This window comes from Ischnura elegans, chromosome 5 (genome assembly GCF_921293095.1).
Source record: "Ischnura elegans chromosome 5, ioIscEleg1.1, whole genome shotgun sequence".
Lineage (NCBI taxonomy): Eukaryota > Metazoa > Arthropoda > Insecta > Odonata > Coenagrionidae > Ischnura > Ischnura elegans.
Genome location: NC_060250.1, coordinates 104,844,236 through 104,864,817, shown reverse-complemented (window position 1 = coordinate 104,864,817; position 20,582 = coordinate 104,844,236). Strand labels below are relative to the sequence as shown.

Sequence of the window (20,582 nt, the reverse complement as noted above, 5' to 3'; positions counted from 1 at the left end):
AGTGGGTGATTGTTGAGCACTTGTGCAGTGACAGTATCGATATTGTACCCAGCTTGTTTTCGTTTTTTTTTTTGATACTGTGGTTGTGATGATTCAACTGTTAGAACTCTGACCAGGAATTTGGATATCAGGGTTTGAATTTTTGAATCTTGGTCAAGTCCACTAATTTTTTTCCTGGAAAATTCATCTTTGGTTCTAGACAGTTTTATTATTTGTTTGATTTCTTAACCCTTAACCAGTGACGTGCAATTCTTGTTACACTACCAGTGACGTGCGGTCTGGGAGACCGCAATAAATCAAAAATTCATAAAATATTGCAACGCCATTTTTATTGTTTTGTTTAATTTTTCTTTGAATGCTTTACTATTTTAAAACTTATACATATTAATATTTTTCCACTCCCAATACAAACCAATTTGTCATAAAATAATTGTGATTTGAAGCAGGATCAAAAAACTGATGCCAAAAACACTTGAGTTATAATTATTATATTTATGTATCAATATTTCGCCAGATTCAAAAAAGGCCTTAAACGTTAAAGTTGGAAGGCTTAGTAGTAAGTAGCCAATTTATCCCGCTTATTCCTTTTCTTGATGCATTCTTAGTAAGTGACGTGCGGTCTCACAGACTGCTAATCGAGTTCAATTGCAAATTTACAGAAATTAATAAAAGGAACGTTAAATTTTAAGAGTGGGATGTCCTTGTTATGCAAAAATATGAAGCTAACGAGAATTATAGATATTTTGAAATCTTAATTTTGAAAATATTCATAATTTTAGAAACGCAGCGGTCTCTCAGACCGCACGTCACCGGTTAAGGGTTAAGTATTAAAAATCCACCGTTGATATTTCTTGTCTTTTAATAACTTTAGGCTTCCTATATATTCACAGCATACTCACGATTATCCAGGCTAATGATGGGGAGAGGTGGCACGAATAATCGGAAAACACAAGTAATCTACGACTTTCACTTTAATTTCACGTAATTTTCGTAATTCGATCAATCAATTAAATATTGTTTATGCACATTGTCTGTTAAGTTAGATTGCTTGCCGGATTAATTAAGAGCTTTCTTTTTCCTGGCAAGTTTACTCTTGGCTCTAACCAATACTGACTGAAAGGCACTTCTGCAGGTCAGCACTCTACCCTGATGGTGGAAGGGTTTCGAATTGGGAACTACAAATATGCAGTACATGTATATTCAAAGTACCGCAGGGGGACTGGCCTGTTGTTGAACTCTCAATGATGTTTCTCATGGAAGAAATATTTTTATACTGACCCTGGCAAAACTCCAACTGAAAGGGATTGCTGTGCTAAAATCTGAGTGTTTATATTGCAACAAGTTGGCAAAATAAAGGTGGGGTGGAAGAGGTCTTAAGAGAATAATGACTACAATGGAAGGCAAATGATCTTTTACCTTGAGAAGTATGCAATGGTATTGTGGGTTGGCCTCTCGGCTAGCTGCTAGATAACCAAGTTTACATGTTGAATAAGCAGTTATGGAGGAAAGTGTTAATATTCCTTGGTAGCATTTGTCTATCCCTCAGTAAGGTATGCCATATAAATGATACTCAAAGCCAGTGTGAAGATGGAAGACTTGGCGATGGAAGGCTGTCGGGATGCATCCCTTTGGCTAGGGGAGTCATTAGCTATATCTTGTATGATTGAATTCTCTCTTGTAAAATTTTCCTTCGTTTAAAGATATGGGTGGGGACAACCCGGGGAGTACATTGGATAATGAGATAAAATTTGAAATAAAGTGCCCAGCATTTTTCGTTTTGGTCGTTAAGATTGTCATAAAGTATGTCACCAATTGAGTAACAATTCATATTGAGACTCAGGGATGGACAGAGAGATTTATTTTCTTCTCTTTATTCGGCGAGAAAAATGTTGTTTTTAAATTTTTAAATTTATAATACATTAGATTCCGGTTAATTGGGACGTATCGGGACTTGTGCACTTTGCCCCAATTAAGCGGCTGCCCCAATTAGATGAACTATCCTGTATATGGACATTAAAAAAACGTTGAAATGATGGAAAGAAGACTAAAGAATGTTTATAATGCAACACAAGTTTATTAAACTGCATATTAATTTGATTAATAAAGCAGCGAGTTTAGTTAATTTATTATCATTTTTAAGAATTATAACAATTTAGTTAAAAATATTTTTCACAGCCTCGGGCGACTCTGAATGAATGTCTTTTACTAAGTCCTATTAAAGAAAAGTTCTATCCTCTTGCGGATAGTATAACAACAAGAGCTTTCAAAATAGGGCAACAATAGGAACATTTGTGAAAAATAAGAGTAAATCAAAGGAGAAAAATATTTAAAAAATAGTATTCTGAAAGCAAACGCCGACTCATGGCCCAATAAAGCGGCATGCTGTCCCAATTAAGCGGTGAATACTCTGGGACATACTAGGTTTGTTAATGTTCACATTATTTTAAGTGATTGCTTACCTCAGTGAGCATTGCTCCCTGAAAAGGTTCATAAACCGGATTACAAATGACGTCTCCAACTCATGAACAGTGGGCGGCAACTTTCTTTTTTTTTTTGTTATAAACTTAAATGGCTGAATGAGGGAAATTTGTCTTTTCATCTTAACTTATGTTTCCTTTCCATCTACCGAATTGCTTTGTGAATGGTGGTTTTGGGCCTGAGTGAGGGACTGATACTCTCTAAAAATGTTAAAAGACATCTTTTTTGAGTAATTTATAATCTATTACACAGCCATTAACTTACATTGCATGATTTGAACACTGCATTTTTAGGTTTTTTAGAATACTTACGCCTTCCATTGCTCTCCTCCTTCTGCAGTATTCTGGGATTTCTCTTCATAGTCCACTGTTCCATTTTGAACGTCTTGAATTATGTTCATTTTTAAGAATGCTTCTTTAAAAAAATGGAAAATGTATGATTACTTCAGACTTGATCACTCCCATACCACTACTGTGCACAGTATAGACTATGGAGTCATGTATTAGTGAGAGGTACACAGTGGGTCCAAATATGAATTTAAAGACAGAGAAAACCTCACCCCAGAGCCCGAAAGAAGACACTTGGACAGCCCAATGTCTGTGGGGACGTGAGCTAACTCAGTGCACTCCATCCACTAATCTTAATTTCAATGGGGCCTTTGCTCCTGGAGTTAGACTCCAGCTTCGGTACCTCAGAAATCTTGGTTTGGCTAAGTTTTTCCATTGAATGTGAAGTATGATGCTTTCACAATTTTTTTTCTCCTGTTTCCAAAGCCATCCCAAAATGAAATTTATACCAAAGATAGAATGTATTTAACTGTTTAACATATTTTTTCCCAATAAAATTTAAGATACATTTTTTTAGATACTCAAGGTCAAAGGTCACACGGTGTGACCTCAGAATAAAAAAATCGGTATCTTAAAATCTAACATTTTTTTCAGAAACTATGTTCCTTTAGCTTTAAAATGAGACCAACAGGCAGATTCTACCGCAATTATTAGCGAAGTTACCATTTATTTTTGTAGAGCATGCAAGGGAAAATTTTGCATTTCTTGTCGTGTTTGCAACCCTGCTGTATGCATACCGTGTATATCTGAGGGTTAAAATTTTGTGCATGCGTACAATTTCATGTGCTTTAACTTCTTACCAAATTTCAAACAAATCTGAGATGGTCGAGTTGGGAGCTGTGATGATTTGGCATGGATTGAACCAGTTGTGTCCTTCCTCGTTGGCCCGAGGTGCCGTGAAGGCAAAGAGTTCAGGTTGCTTCATATTCTAACCTTTCAAGTTTTCACTGACCTGGCCCCATCAGCTAAGTTGATCTTGTGGGTGTATACATGTTATTCAAAATGATAGAGCATATAATACAGAAAAGGACTTGATGGAGAAGAATACCTGACTGAAATATTTTCCAGATTTTTCGTGAAGTAAGATTTTAATAAAAACAAAAACGATACCCATGGAAAACAAAATGAATTTTTGCCATTCAAAATTTTAAAATGACAACAGTGGTGAATATGCATCAAAGTGGATAAGAAAAGTATGTTACTACCATCATATATCTCTGAAAAAATAATTCTTCGGAGAGGTTCGAATCACTGACTTCATATTGCTACCGTGGAAAATCCTCTGCTTTACAACTATGCCAACTAACTACTTTCAACGGTGTCTCATTGCGAGCCTTCCTTAGTCATGCAGGGGAAAACGAACCTGGCTTCTAGTGTCACTGAATAAAACTGATTTCTATCATGTAGTGGCATTATTTGCAGTGATACAGCAGCGGATATTTTATATTTTATGTTTGTTATCTCTCATCAAAAAACTACAATGTTAATTGCAAGAAAATATACTTTGACTGATCAGCCAATTTACGAGAGATAATAAATTGAAGTTCTGGAGGTGGATTTATCATCTCCCATGAGCTGCACAATTTATGTGGTACATATTAAGCATTGCACATATCTTGTATAAATTTCCCTTAAATGATGTCATGATAAAAATATTGAGGGAGGTGGGAATGTTGTTAAAATTTCCCTCCTAATGGTACAATAGAAAATACCGAAACTCCATTTCCAAAGTGTGGCAAAAGTGGAGCCACTCAATTCTTTGCAATACTTTTAAATTTTAGTGAACACAATATGTAGTTCTGTTTTGTGATCAAAATGAGTTCGGTACTGTTTTTCATGATTTAACTCATTCTCAAGGCTATATGATATCTCAGATAACTTCATGTTGCCTTATTAGTTTCCCTGCCTACTATGAATTGACTTTCCTTTACAGTGCCCGACTTAGCAGCTTAGTTGACAGTCAGCCTCGCCTGAGGAAGAGCAGGAGATGTGTGCTGCACTCCTTAGAATCACAGCGTGGGGGAGGCTTTGGTGGTGGTATGGGTGTTGGAACAAATATCATGGGCTCTACTCGACCTGGTGTTGGTAGTGTGGGAGCCTCTGGAAGCTGGTTGGATGCATGGCAGTCCCTTGGGCAAGTGTGCCGGGAAGAGCTGCTGCTGATTGAGAATCATACGTTGTTATCCACGTTGGAGGGATACCTTAGGAAGCACAGGTAATGAAATGCCTATTTTATGTCAGTTAATTTGTGGTCTGATGCATATTTTTTGTGATATAAGTGCATATCTATGAACTCTTTGATGAAATTACTGGTAAGTGCAATAAATTGTCTTTCACTATTGTATTTAACGGGGTTTCCACTCAACCGTGAAAACCTTAAAACAGTGAATAAGCCGTGAATTTCGTCTGCCGTGAAAAAACCTGGAAACAGCCGTGAATTTCATCATAAGACCTTAAAAATCTCTCTAACTTATAGAAAAAGGACTACAATTGACAGATCAAAAGAAAAAATAAGATTTTTCAATCATGTTTCAAGGCCGAGCCACATACAGGCACTGTCCACGCATTTCTCTCCACACGTATATTCAAAGTGCAATTATTGGTCCTTGTGCCATGACGACACATTGATCTTGAGCCTGTGATTGGAACACCGGCAAACAAAGTGTTCATTAACCCTGGCGAAAAACCAGACATTTCTTTACTTCCCTACCTCACTGCTCCCTCCATTTTGCCACTCACAACCTTAAGCTTCACCTAAATTTTGGTACCGATAGGTGACATCATGAGAAATAGCACTTTCATTGCTGCGTTTGAATTCATGGTGCCTGTCGCGGTTGATAAATTTTTAGTTAACGTGCGGGCGGTGATCGTTACGTCATCAATATTTCTGCCTAAAATGGCTTATCAACAGACCGTGAATTTGACAATATTTTGACTGTGAAAACCTGGAAAAAACCGTGAATTTTATAATTTAGTTAGAGTGGGAACCTGTTTAAATACTGTATTTAGCCAAATAAAGTCCCCTTAATAATAGAGTCCTTCCTCTTTTTAACGATACAATTTTGGAAAAAATATTACCCTTGCAGTTGATTATAATTCCTTCATTACTTTTTTCCCCAAGATTTTGGAAAATAATGGTAACTATATTCAGGGCAATATGGTGATTTACCATGGTTAAGCACGCTTTGATATAGCATGATTGTACAATTCATGTAGCATAGGTATTTCTTCAAGTTTTTTTGCTATACATTCTCAGAGAACCATGTATCGTTGAAACTGCTAACCCTTATCTAAAAATTCAAATTCATTGATTTGGCTTTATTAAGTTGTGTGCAGATTTTTGGATCAAGCTCGGACTGGAAGGAGTGCTAGTAGTTTGTTACTTGAGGTTTATGTCCTAGGGTAAACTCAATTTACATCTATAATCTTTCTAGTAAAATGTAGCACTTTCTCAGCAAATCATCAGTTTGGCTGGGTTTATATTTTTAGTTTCTTTTCAATTACGTTTTCTTGTTATTACCATGATCTACTCTGCCAACATTCGCTGAGATTTGACTATCTGGATTGTCATTTTTTATTTCAAGGTTTTGCACTGAATGCCGTTCCAAAGTTCTTCGGGCTTATACCCTTCTAGTCGAAGGTGAAGGACCTTCAAATTCTGGTACCAACAACAGCAGTGGAAACACCAGTCCTAGCAGTGGGGGAGATCTGAAGGGATATCAGCCATCTTTATATTCAGGAATAAAGAGATGCTTACCGGACAAGCATATTCATTTGTTGTGCCATACTGACTTTGTTGGTCACCTTATTGGGCGTGCTGAGCCTGAGCTTGTTGGAAGGTAAATACTAATAACATATTAATTAATTATATTAAAACTATAGTTTCAAATATGGCATTCAAGTGCCTTGTGGGTATTTAGTGTAAATTTGAGTGTCCGGTTGTGTAAAGCATGTCATGTCCTTTCCTTGTCACTGTGGAGCTTTATTACTGTAAATTTCTTGTGTGGTTTGATAAGAAGCTTCATAATTTAAATAGTTTGTTGAATTATCTCGCATCATTGCTGAGCATTCAAATTAAATTTTAAAATATGAATTTGTGTTTAATTTTATTTTCCCAGCATTACAAATGCTTGAGCTAAGGCTCTCATGAATCTATGTAGTGTAAAGCCTATCCTGTTGTTTTTAAGGCATTTGTGTTGATACATTTATCAATATTTTCTTGAGATAGCACTATAACCTTCTTGATGGAGTGATTGCTTTTATTTTACAGCCGAAGGGAGCGCCATGCCAAAACATTGGAAATGGCACAAGAAGAAGTTTTGACTGTTGTTGGCCTTTGCATTCATAGAAGGCTCTCTGCCCTCTACCATAGACTTCGTCATCAACAAACCACAGTGCAAGTTCTTGCTGCAGTTTCTCTGCATGCATTGTGCCGTAGCTTTGAGGTAATGGCATTGGTTTCCTTATTTATTTTATAGAAAATCAGAAGCTAATATTTGCTTATATGAAATAATAAGTTTTTACTCATTGAATAAATAATAGTTTTAGTAGAAGTCCATTAAAATGAGTTCTAAAGATCTCTGAAAAATCACTCATTACAACGCAAACTTGCTATGGCAAATTACCAGCAAAAATCACCTCTTTTTCCATTTATTATGACACTATAATTAGAAAACCTAGCTTATTGGTACATTTCCATGTATCCTGAAATAAATGTGTCAATATTTCAGTATTTAGTTAACAATGCTCACCTCACTAACTCCAATCGCTATCATCTGAGCAGTGAAGGATGAGTCATAGCGCTACCCTTGCTACAGGCCATACTTGTGAAAATGGACTTCTACTGTTATCAAGTCTGGTGGGAAAATTTTAATGCCACCAAATGCATTCACCATGTGGCAGATGGTGGTTTGCCTTCTAGATTTATCATATTAGGAAGTTTACCTTACAAATTAGCAGTTGTGGACAAAAATTGATGGCACTCTGAGGTCATAATTGTCTGGGTTAGTTTGGTCATTTAAATGATACGTTTACTAGTGAAGAAACCATGACTTAGTAATGGGAAGTTACCAACTATTGACTGATGAAATCTCAACTCACCACAATCTGTTCCTTAAGTCATCACAGTCTTTTTCCCCATAAAAAAACTGAGTTTTCCTAGGGAGAAAGAAGCATGCCATTAAGTATTTAGTACCAAATGCCATTTCTGCGGCACGACCAGAAAATGAAAACAGTGTTTAAAAAAGACAGTGAACCTGATTGTATACCTGAACCTGACTATTTGAAGTGTTAAAAAAGGTTATGTCTCAGAAGGCCACTGTGAAGCATTAAATTGACTCATCATAGCATAGTCAAGTCAAAAAAAAAATCATTAAAAAATAAAGTAATCAAATCAAAATCAATGAATTTTTATGCCTGATTGAGCTATTGGTGTCAGTATTGAGGAAAATGTGTACATAATTTGAGAATCATTAACTGATGGATGTGAATAAAATGTGTATTTATAATTTCTTATTTCTTTAAATTTTTTAATTTTCCTTGCCTTTGATTTATTGCCAAATACATATTGTCTCAGGGGTAAGGAAGTCCTTGGAAATGGATTAATGTGGGAATTTAAGGTGGTCCAAGCTTCCAAATGAAACCCCATTTTAAGCTATTCCTTACCGTAGGTTTTCTGTTGCCTTGAAGCTAACTTGTTATTATATGCTAATAATTTCATGCGTTGATTCTCCTAGATGGCAGTTGAGATGAAGCAGGGCATATCGCAGCTAGAACTTCTGTTTGAAGAGTTGACCAAGGAGGAGCTGGCTAAGGCTCAGAGGAAGGAGCAGAAGAGACAGAAAAAGAGGAGGAAGAAGGAGGCTCGTAGTGGTCGACTGGCCGAGCGGGCGGATCCGGAGGGAGGTCGAACAGATGGTGAAGATGAGGAGGGTGAGAAAAACCCTGATGATGGAGATGATCCATGCCAGGTAATGCAGCACTTAGTTATTTACGAGATCCTAGATTTACTCTAGCTAGGAAAAGTATGAAGGAAAAAGTAGAATGCTAAGCTAAATTTATTGTGCAACCGATGTTGAAGTTGTTGTATGAATTCCACTGTAGCTCTCATGAACAATGGGACAAATATGGTTGGCCCCAAACATTCTGTGGGATGATACGAAACTGGGTACGAAGCAAGTAACGTCCCAGTAGATCATGAGTTACCAACAATCTTACACGCTTCCTTCCCCTTCTACTGTTGTCCCTACACTTTTACTTCTCTGTTCACAGCCATAGGCAGCAACTGTCACATTGTTTCACTTTTCCCATCTTTGTAGAACCCTCCTTCGGCAAGCAAATCAACCATGCTAGTGACTTGGTTACGTTTTGCGGAGTTCGTGAATCACTGTCAAATTTTGCAACCCAGGAGAAATACTCTTTGGCTATTTCATGATTGATTAGCTCCTGACATAAATATTACTCCCTTCCTAGAGAGAAAGAGAGAAAGAGGCATGCCATTAAGTATTTCGTAGTAGTAAATATTCTTGAAAGGGGAAAAAATTAACAGTATTCTTATCTATTATTATCTTACCTATTTAATGCTATTTGTATGGTAAATGTTATTTGTTGTATGGTTAATGTTCTGTGATTGGTGTAGGATATTATTATAAAATTTCATTGTTAGGTGACCATGGAGAGTATTTACATTTAAATGTAATCAGTAAAGTGGGAAAATGCTTGGTTAAAGCATGAGATTTCTCATATAGGATGTGTAGTTACTTGTTAAAAACATAATGTCTCAAAAGGTAATTTTGATATTTCACGATAGCAATTTTTCTCTCATAATTATGGTAAAAAATGGGAGAGTTATTAATGGTTTAATTCTTTCTCAAGGTATGAGATTTTTTCCGTGATCGTCTTCTTCATCGTCGAGAGTTCATGTGTCCAGTCCTAGGTGATAACTGCATATAATACTACTTATCGTCATCTTGAAAGCCATGAGTGTTAACCTATTACCTACTACTGACCTGACTAATCAAAGAACTAAAGATTGAATCAGTTATTTCTGAATAGGCACCACCCATGGGGCAAGCAAAAAAAAACATGCCTGGATAGTTATTCAAAATTCCATACCAAAAACGTTGAAAAGTCTTAAAATTAGGGATAATCGAACACCTCGGATATTGCTCTTCACCAGATACTTCGGATCCAAATTCACTGAAGACGTCGGATCTGGATCCAAAATTTTAAATCAATCCTTCAATGCAGGGTTCCATAAGACAGAGTGAAAAGAGTTCTGATCCTCTCTTCCCGTGCACTACGATGCTTGTCCTTCTCATGAACCGTTATGTTTAAAAATCTTTCGTAGGGGTTATGCAACAGAATTTCAGCCGTGGATAATTTTAAGGCAAAATAAGATAGGTATAGTGTGTGACTATTCCAAAGAGATAGAAAATCATCAGGGAAATCTGAGCGTCGTAGGATAATAACCACGTCAAAAGTAACTATGTCACAGATTTGAGAAAACCATCCTTGGCCCTCCATCAGCCTTTGCCTCTGATGTTTTTTTTTCATTTCCGAGACCACACAGACCATAAATCATTGTCTTCAAAGGAAAATATCAAGTTAAAGGAAAACAATCAAAGCATTTTTCCTCCCTACCCTGTCTCACTAAATGACCTACTTGCTTTGATTCTCTGTTTCTGGAGGACAAATGCTAGGTGAGCGACTCTCTGAGCCCAAAGATGACTTGATAGCTTCGGCAAATGGATGACATGCACGAGATTTAAAAAAGAATGAGACCAAAGGCGACACATTTCTGACGATATTTTAGTTTTTTCAGCTCTAATTGATAGCCACTAAGTTTTAGTTGCAACTAGACTATACTAATATTTAACATTGTCTAAACAGCACAATTTTCAAGGAAACAAGCATAGCATTAGCCCCCTCAAACAGGAAGAGACTGACTGTAAATGCCAACTGCATATACCTATGATGTAGCTCGCCAGGCTTCGCTTTGAAAGCAACGACGTCACAAAATTGCAAGATCTCACATGTTTAGCCTTGACTTCCTCATTCGTAGTCTTGTTGCTTGAAAGACAGAGGGATTTTGCTCCTTCCCCTCTACCTCTCCTTTATGCCCTTCTACTACCCACACTTTCCTCTCGAGATAGCGGAGCGGTGGTCTCGTTCTGCTCATACACCTTGTCGCATGTGAAGTCAATGTTGTTCGAAAAATTGTCAATTATGTCACAGGTTACGCAGTTGCAATTTAATGACATATTGATAAAAATGTATTTCATTGTGTGGAAACATTTTTATTGAGATAGGGAGAGCTCAATGTTTGATGTGACGTGATACTATATTGAGGAAGTGCAAAATCCACCTTACCACAACTGAAGCATTTGCGGGTGAAATACAAGTCAGCGTGCGATGAGAAAGTGACAAAATTTGGGGTGCGTGAGGAAAATTTGAATGATCAAATCACTTGATAGCTTATAAGTGATTTTTAATCAGTTGAAATACTAAAATGTGTATGCAATTCTAAATAGCACTCCTTTGATCAGATCTATCCAGAATAAACTTGAATAATGACTTCATTTTATAGCAGGCAATTAAAAGTGCATTTGGATCCGAAAATACCCGAAGATCCGACACCTGAAATCAAGTATCTGATCTAAATCCAAAAAAAAATCGTGGATCTGTCCATCCCTACTCAAAACCATGAAAAAACATGAATTTTATTTCATATGATAAGTAGAATCCATGGTTCATGTAAAAAAGATTTGGTCCATGAAAGTGTCTTTCCTTTGAAGTAACCGGTGACCAGTTACCTTCCAAATTTGTATAATCCATAGTTTCTTCTAAGTTTTATGATTTATCTTCTTCCCTACCACAGTGTGAAAGAGACAGTGTTGTGATGCCTATTGATGAACCAATCAAGGACTGCAGTTGTTCCTCTGAAGAAGTTAATCATAATGAGGATAACAAAAAGGTACTTAGTTCTTTATTATCAACTTTTTTCTCTTAAGTAAGTTTTATAATTAAAGTTTCAAATTTTCAATTATGCAATGCTTTACAGTAGTGATTTTTACTTTACAAGAATTATTACAAGTATGATTTTGTTTTATGTTGCTGACAGTCAAGTGTGTGTGCAAAGAACTTTTGGTGTTAGTACCCAGTAGCTAGATTTCTTTTATCCCTCTAAAAAGTGTGTTCATTTTATCATTCATGTGAGGTACATGCCATGGTGTGCACTTAAGAGTGATACTTTGACGTATAGTGTTATTGTCTTTGCATATCTTAATAAGATACATATGATTGTTTGATATGATAGGCTTGACAGTGACTGGTGTAACTTATTGATACTTGATGTTAATGAGATGAAAATAATTATTTGAGACTTGGGTCAGTATCATTTAAATTTATGAATCATCACGCAAGTTGGTTTTCATATCTTAGACTTTATGGAATTGCTCTCATGTTTTGACCCTAATTTCTTTTCACTTAAGACTTATGATGAATATTTTTCAGGGGCACAAAAACAGGTCCAAAGATGGGATGAATCAGCCTTGTCTTTGTCCAAAATGTGACCAGAAAGAGAGAGAAAGAGGGGCCAGAGTTGATAGAGATTTGATAGTTGTTGGCGAAGAGCCACCTGATAAAGGAAATGGGAAGAAAGGACCTAAGGTTGACAGCGGGACTCCTGCTCCAAGCCATTCATGTCGCTCACACTATCATTTGAATGGCTCTTTACATTGTAGCTCATGCCAAACTATACAGCAAAGTAATGTGGGCAAAAAGGGTGTTGAGGTTAAAGGCAATAAATTGTCAAAATGTGAAAATGGTTTCGGCAGCAAGGGCAAGTGGAATGGGGCTTCTAAGTGCAACTTGAATGAGGACCATTCTTGTTCTGGGGGTGACTGTGGTTATTCATCTGGTGGGAACAACCATCATCATCACCACCATCATCATAACCACCACCATAACCACTCAAGGGATGTAGGCTCTTCTGCTTCCTGCTCTGCGTCAATGTCCTCATCATGCAGTCTTCCCTCTTCTCCTGAAGGCTCGGAAGTTGCTTGTTCAGATGGATTTTGCAGTCATGAAGGTGAGTTAGTTCAAATTTTGATACCAGTTATCTCCTTTCATTTGGACTCTAGCAGTTATGGATAAATTAGAAAGTAATCCTTCATAGCTGTTAACCTTCTGTCAGGTGCAATGTCGGAATTGCTGAGTGCGAGCGCTATGTGCCTGACAAGCACAGGTATGAAAAAGTATTATTAACTCTTAGCATGGTTCAGTGGTATACCTTTAAAGTTAAAAGCACCATTATTAACGTAGTCGAACACTTAAATTAAAATTAGTAAACATAAGAAAAGATATTAACTTGATATTATTTCACGAAAAATATAACACAGTTATTATGCTGATGTCACTGAAATAAAACAAAAGCAAGCTGCTAGAAACTGCGACTAATATAACATGCATGGGTAAGATATGCGACAAAGAAATGAAAAAGCATGCACATCTGAAGTATGAATGTATTGATTTAACATTCTTAATAATGACTTCAAAACATGAAAAAGAATGCAGAATTTTTTTAAATTAAATAAACTAAAAGCGCAGCATCAGCTTTTCACATTTATCATTGCTAATAGTGCATCTAGAAGCATCATTGCAAGAAACACCTGCTCTGCAAGGGTTCTGTCGGCGTGTAGGTTGTGAAAGAGTTTCGTTTTGTCTGCATTATATCACGCGGGAAATACGTCTTAAGATATTCCGCTAGGATCGGAGTCCTTTCTTCCTCATGCTTTGAATTAGTGTAACCAGCCTTCCGAACACTTGCAGTTCTCGATTCTCAATCTATCACTGAAATACTCTGCTTTAGCCTTAAGCATTGCCCGTTTCTCACTAGTTCCCGCTGATTGAAGTGAGGGAAAAACCACTTGAACAAAGCTTCTAGCTCTTCATGTTCTGCATTCCTCGGGTGCTTTTTGTTTTTTTTTTAAGTTGTGAAGAGGAAATGGGAAGTTAAATTAACTACACTCTTGTATTGCTCCATTACTTTTCATTTTCTCGCTTAGGCATGTTTGGCATTTTTTGGCCATGGTATCTACCTTCAAATGCTCTCTATTCACGCAACTCACGGACGTGCAGGTATGCTGTCGACTGCTTTCTGCTGCCCGAGAAACAAAAGAAGATCGAAAATTTGCAAATGTTAATGCCACAGTATTTTCGCCAAAGTGAACTACTTATTTATCGAACGATGCTTTACCACATGAATTTGAGACTGACCACTCCATTTTAACTTCATTTCTGACATATCACCAGCAATTACAGAGATTAGGGACTCTTGGTGAAGGCTCTCCGGCGATGGAAACTCTCGCTATGGCAAGTGCTAACACCTTAAGGGCCTCGTAAAACGGATTTTTTTACATGCTAATCATAGGGTGCATTGACGGTGCTCCAGCTATCTCTCGTCTTGGCGGGGGTCTCGCAGTAGCCCGTAGTCACTTTAACGCGGTTCCACTGTATATGAGGGAGCTGGAAACATGATATAGGCATAAGATAGTGTGATAGTAGTACGGACTACCATTATTAGAGAGGAAAACATGTATGCACCATGGAAGAAACTACTGTAGCCCAAGATCAATTTTTTGAAAACAGCACATCTAATCTCCATGGCAACTGGCTGGATTCCATTACGAGAGATAGCCGATGCACCGTCAATTGACCCTATAATAAGCATGTTTAAAAAATTCATTTTTATGAGGCCCTTTTGGTGTTGGCACTCGCCATAGCGAGTGTTTTGCCGGAGAGATCGCCGGAAAACCTTCACCAAGAGTCCCTTATCTCTGTAATTTCTTACGATCTGTTAGAAATGAAGTTAACATGTCTCAGTCTCAAATTCATGTAGTAAACTGTCATTCGATATAAATAAGTAGTTCATTTTGGTGAAAATATTGTGGCATTAACATTCGCGAATGCTTGATTTTCTTTTGTTCCTCGGGCGGCAGAAAGCAGACGGCAGCATACCCGCACGTCCGTGAGTTGGGTGAATAGGAAGCATTTGATGGTAGACACCATGACCAAAAAACAATGCTTTGCAGGATTTTTATTCAGTGCGGCGCTTATAAATTGTTTGAATAGCTAGTCGTTGTTTGAGTAAGGAATTTTAGTGATGCAAAAGAAACATCGCCTTTCGTCTGGATTTATACTTACGTTAATCGGATATAAATTTATCTGTCGCCGCACCATTCCTGTTCCTGTATAACTGTTCGCAAAAGGTATATTGGCTGTTATTTGCTCCATCCCCGGTAAAGCGACAATTCGATATAGCAAGTGTTTATTGGAGCACCGTGGGGCCTCGTTTTATTGAGGTTGCCCTGTAAATTCCAGCCATTAACTGAAGGTTGCATGTGATTTTTCACAAATCATTAGTCATTTCAAGAGCAAGTCGGGATATTGTTCTATCACTAAAAAGTGGCATTGCATTTTCTATTTACTTTTTTACCCAAATTGATGTATTTTTAATTGCACTAGCATACTGTGAAATCTTATTTTAAATTAAACTCATGGAGGGGAAGCAAACTAAATGCTGATCAATATTTGATATTTAGCAGATTTTAGAAAATATGTGGGAATTCATAGCAATGGAACCCCTGGGATATGCTTTGCGACTCAGCTCATTTTCAATCTACCTAAATATACTTTACTTAATCTTTTCCCCCACATACTCCCCATAGAAGCTATGTGCAAATGCCCTAATTGCTGTGTAAATGCTTTTCTAAACGTGTGAAGAACTCCAGTGGTAGGAATTGATCAAAGTTGTAGTTGAAAATTTTATAAAAGTGTGCAGTCTCAATTAAATTTCGTTGAGAAGTCGTACTTAAAATCGTTAAAAACATAATTTTGTGTTGAAATTGCTGGTAAATGGCAGCTAAGATTTTAAAAAGCAAATGAAATAAACACCTGGAATGAAAATGTGTTATAAAAATGTAAATAATGCATTAGAATTAAGATTTGAATTACTGCATGAATTTGAATTCAAATTCTGGAAAAGCATGACTAGATAATTGATACTCTAGTTGAATTGATGGCTCTTAAGCTGTTTGTAAAGAAGACAATGGAGGACAACTCTCCCATGTTTATTGCATCTATGTATGCACTTGGCAAATGCTTTTGACACTTTAAATTGGAATGCAAAACTTGTAAATTTAAAAGGCTTTGGAGTCCTCTACTATTACTGGAAAGTTATTCTGTCTGCATGGAAACCAACTAGCATTCATTCAATTTTTTCTCCTACTTTGAAGAAGCAAGACTAATGGGAAGAATGAGACAAAACTGTTCACTTTGCCCTGTTATTTTAATAGTTAACATTGATAATACCATCTATCAGTCAAAGAGAAGGCTTCAGGGGTGGATGTCGGAAAAAATAGCATGTCATTGTTTGCTGATGATGCAGCTATCATAGTAGAGAGGCATTTTAATGAAGGCTCTGGTATGTTTGGGAAGGGAAATGGCTAAATATCAGTTGAAAATAAATGTGAAGAAAACTAAGAAAATTGTATGCAGGTTGAGGGAGGAGGCCGAAACCAATGTTAAACCATAAAAAAACTTACCAAGAATTCCCAATACATAGTACCTGAAGTACCCAATAAAAGGTAGCATCAAATTCCCATTAGTATCAAAGTCAGTAACCTCTGTATGTCTCCTCCGTTGGAAATAGTTTATAAATTGTCCTATTTGATGGTTGTACTTGATTATCCAGTGAATTCAAAATCAAGTTAACTTGATTGTTGGTGCTCATAAAACACCATGAAGGTCACAGAGATGACAGACGTTTGACTGAAAAATGATTGTCCGAAATAGCCTTCATTATGTTATCTAAATAGCAAATATTCTTCTAATGAGGTTTAATTCACCAGTAAAAGAATTGAGGCGATGTAGTTTCCCTCATCTCCATTACTATTGTAAATGAAACATTTTTCTTTTGAGAAGACACTGAACGTCTGTGATGAAAAGCCATTATATTGGTTTAGGTATGTGGGTGTCAATCCATTTCAAATCACCCAGGCAATGTTGCTCAACATTTTTGATTATTGTGATTTTTTACCATTGGTTTCCTACCAGTAGACAACTACGAAACACTTTTTGAAAAAATTTACTAGCCATACTTTTTTGGCAGCCATTTTTAAAAGGGTGCCTGGGCAAATTTTGATGAAATGCGTGGTTTGCATAAAGTTTAATTTCAAGGCTATTTTTAAAGATATCTAAATAATTAAAAAACTAGTGTATTGAGCATGAAAAGAACTTTAGCAAACATTTTTTAAAATTCTTCTATCATAAAAGACATGTCACAGATTTACATGCAAAACTGGAATTGCTGGTAATTTTAATTGTTGACAGCCTTTAGCTTGCCAGTAATGAGGCTCACTTCCATGAGAATGGTTCATTTCCTCTGTGAATTGTGTAGTTTTTAGTGTAAGTAGTGCAGTTACTTTGATAGAAAGTGGAGAACTTGTAATTAGTGGATCTCTATTTAGATGTGGATGAAGACTACTTAAGTACCTGTTAACTAAAATAACCAAATTTGGCATTCTCATGCAAAAATTTAGTTACGAAATTGAAATACAGACAAAGTAAAAGATTACATATAAAAGGCTCATTATGTTAGATTGTATTTTACTTAGGGATGGTCGGATCGGGTACCTTGGATCAAAATATCCGCTGATATTGCCCTTTGTCGGATACATCGGATCCTAAGTCGCAGAAGACATCAGATCTGGATCCGAAATTTTAAATTATGGCTTCAGTGAATGCGATGTCCCCATAAGAGTGGAAAGAGTTCTGATTCTCTCCTCGAATGCACCGTCGCACTGTGATGCTTGTTTTAACCAACATAGGGAGAATCTCAGTGTCATAGGATAATAACCACATCAAGAGTAACTATGTACGTCGCTGATTTCAGCAAACCACCCTTGGCCCTCCTTCAGGGCCTTGTATTTCTGATGTTTTTTTTTCCGTTTCCGAGATCACACAGACCATAAATCATTGTCTTTGAAGTAAACTATCAAGTTGCACTAGAACAATCAAAGCGTGTGTCATCCCTACCCTGGCTCACCAACTAAACTTTTTTGGCCTACCTGCTTCAATTCTCTGTTTCTGGAGGGTAAATGCTAAATCTGGAGGGTGAGTGGCTTCCTGGGCCCAAAGATGTCTTGTTAGCTTTGGCAATTGGATGACATGCACGAAATTTAAAGAAGAATGAGACCGAATGCATCACATTTCTGATGATATTGTAGTTTTTTTCAGCTCAATTTGATTGCCTTGAAGTTTTCTAGTTACTGCTAGACTCTACTAATATTCAACATCCAAGCAGCACAATTTTCAAAGAAACAAGTGTAGCATTAGCCCCCTCAATCAATTAAGTTGCAGATTGCACAGTTGCAATTTAATTTAATGATATATTTTAAAAAATTCATTTTGTGGAAACCTTTTTAATGAGATAAGGAGAGCTCAATGTAAAGTGCAAAATACACCTCACCACAATTGAAGCATTTGCAAGTGAAAAACAAGTCAGTATGCGATTAGAAAGTGACAAATTTGGGGGAAACTGTGTGAGGAATATTTGATTACTGTCAAATAACTGGAAAGGTTATAAAAGTTATTTTTAATCGGTTTAATTATTATAATGTGTATGAAAATCTCAAAAGCATTCCTTTGATAGCATATACCCAGAAGAAACTTGAATTATTACCTGGCTTTATAGTAGGCTATTAAAAATGCATTTAGATTCTTAAGATCTGACACCTGAAATCAAGTATCCGATCCGAATCCGAAGAAAATCCTGGATCCATCCATAACTAATTTTATTTAAACCCAAAAAAATACCTGAATCATGTACAGTGGAACCTCGTTAAAGCGAGTACAGGCTATTGCGACACCCCCGGTATTACGAGAGTTAGCCAAGGCACCGTCAGAAGACCCTATAATAAGCATGTTTAAAAAATTCGTTTTTACGAGGCCCTTTAGGAGCCTCCACTTGCCATAGCGAGGGTTTCCATCGACGGAGAAGCTTCTCCAAGAGTCCCTAATCTATGTAATTTCTTGTGATCTGATAGAAATGAAGTTAACATGGAGTGTACAGTCTCAAATTCATGCAGTAAACTAGCGTTCGATAAATAAGTAGTTCACTTTGGTGAAAATATTGCGGAATTAACATTCGTGAATGCTTGATCTTCTTTTGTTCCTCGGGCGGCAGAAAGCAGTCGGCAGCGTACCCGCATGTCCGTGAGAGGCGTGAATAGAAAGCATTTGATGGCAGACACCATGGCCAAAAACGCCAAACACGTCTAAGCAAGAAAATAAAAATGATAGAGTAATATGAGAGAGGCGTGATTAATTTATCTTCCTATTCGCTCTTCGCAATAAAAAAACAAAAGCGCCCAAGGAATGCTGACCATGAAGAGTTAGAAGGAGCTTTGTTCGGGTGGTTTTGCCCACTTCAATCTGCGAGAACGTCATAGAAAGTGGCTATGCCTAAGCCTAATGCAAAGAGTATTTCAGGGATAAATTGCGAATCGAGAACGTCAAGAGTACGGGAGATTGGTTATACTGATTCAAAGCACCACAGCATTATCTCTCGTCATAATTGCTGGCGATGCCTGCGGTGTTAATCCGAAGTCGTGGAAGAAAACATTCTGATCCTAAGTATCTTAAGAAGTATTCCCCGCGTGGTATAACATAGGCGAAATGAAACTCTTTTACAACCTACTCCCCGACAAAACCCTTGCAGTACGAGGTATTTCTTGCAATGATGCTTCTAGAGGTAAGTAGTGCGCTTTAGCGATAGTGGAGGGTGTACGATGCCATGATACTCAGCGTGAATTGTTCGGATGGGCGTATTTATTCTCTGTTGCGGTTGCAAGTAATAGTCATGATCACAATGTACTATTCACAATGGTGAACTATTCGCGTCAGTGGTTGGAGTCGTAGTGGCGCTCTCTTCCGACACCCGGGCGGCCGAGCCTGGTGGCCGCTGGAAGAACTCTCAGAACTGACTCTCGTTTGGCGCCATGCATTCGGCGCCGCCACAGATGGCATATGTGAAGAGCTGATGCTGCTCTTTCAGTTCATCTATTTTAAAAATTCTGCATTCCTTTTTCATGTTTCTCAGTCATTATTGAGAATTTTAAATCAATATATTCAAACTCGTAAGAGTTTTTGGCCTTAGGGTCCATCAGATGCGTATGCCTTTCCGTTTCTTTGCCGAAAATAATACCTATATGAGTTATATTTGTCGCAGTTTCTGCATCATGCTTTTGTTTTATTTAAGTGACATCAGCATGATACCTGCGTGATATTTTTTCGTGAAATAATACCATGTTAATATCTTTCTTATACTACCAATTTTAATTCAAACAGTTTTTATTGCAGTGCCGTGGTAAACTTATTGTCAGTATTATTTCAAATACGTCGCGAGCGTAACATTCAAAAAGAGACTTTTTTTTTAACAACGGTAATTTAGTTTGAGAACCAAAACTATGCATTACTTAAGTCCAAATTTTCAGTATCTAATAAGTTTCTAAAATGGTGACTTGTGTGTCATACCTATGGGCTCGTACTGTGGCAAGTATGTTAAATTTGCGAAAGAGTTTGTAGAAGGAGGTTGCTTGCTGTTCCTAGATGTATTGGCCTATAGCATAATGAATGTTAGCATGGTCCATCCAGTGACAAAGAAAGCCTACCCCTTCATATTACTGAATTTGGTGG

The 20,582-nt window shown here is 37.1% G+C and overlaps 1 protein-coding gene across 1 annotated transcript in view; it reads left to right on the top strand.

The window, feature by feature from the left end:
* The window catches only part of LOC124159370 (gametogenetin-binding protein 2-like), a 31,752-nt gene that overhangs the window by 8,206 nt on the left and 2,964 nt on the right, over positions 1 to 20,582 (top strand). Inside the window, exons 4-9 of the mRNA XM_046535140.1 lie at positions 4,759 to 5,040; positions 6,410 to 6,664; positions 7,096 to 7,270; positions 8,561 to 8,794; positions 11,704 to 11,799; positions 12,339 to 12,915. Of these exons, the coding sequence (XP_046391096.1) occupies positions 4,759 to 5,040; positions 6,410 to 6,664; positions 7,096 to 7,270; positions 8,561 to 8,794; positions 11,704 to 11,799; positions 12,339 to 12,915 (1,619 nt within the window). The remainder of the gene's footprint in view (positions 1 to 4,758; positions 5,041 to 6,409; positions 6,665 to 7,095; positions 7,271 to 8,560; positions 8,795 to 11,703; positions 11,800 to 12,338; positions 12,916 to 20,582) is intronic.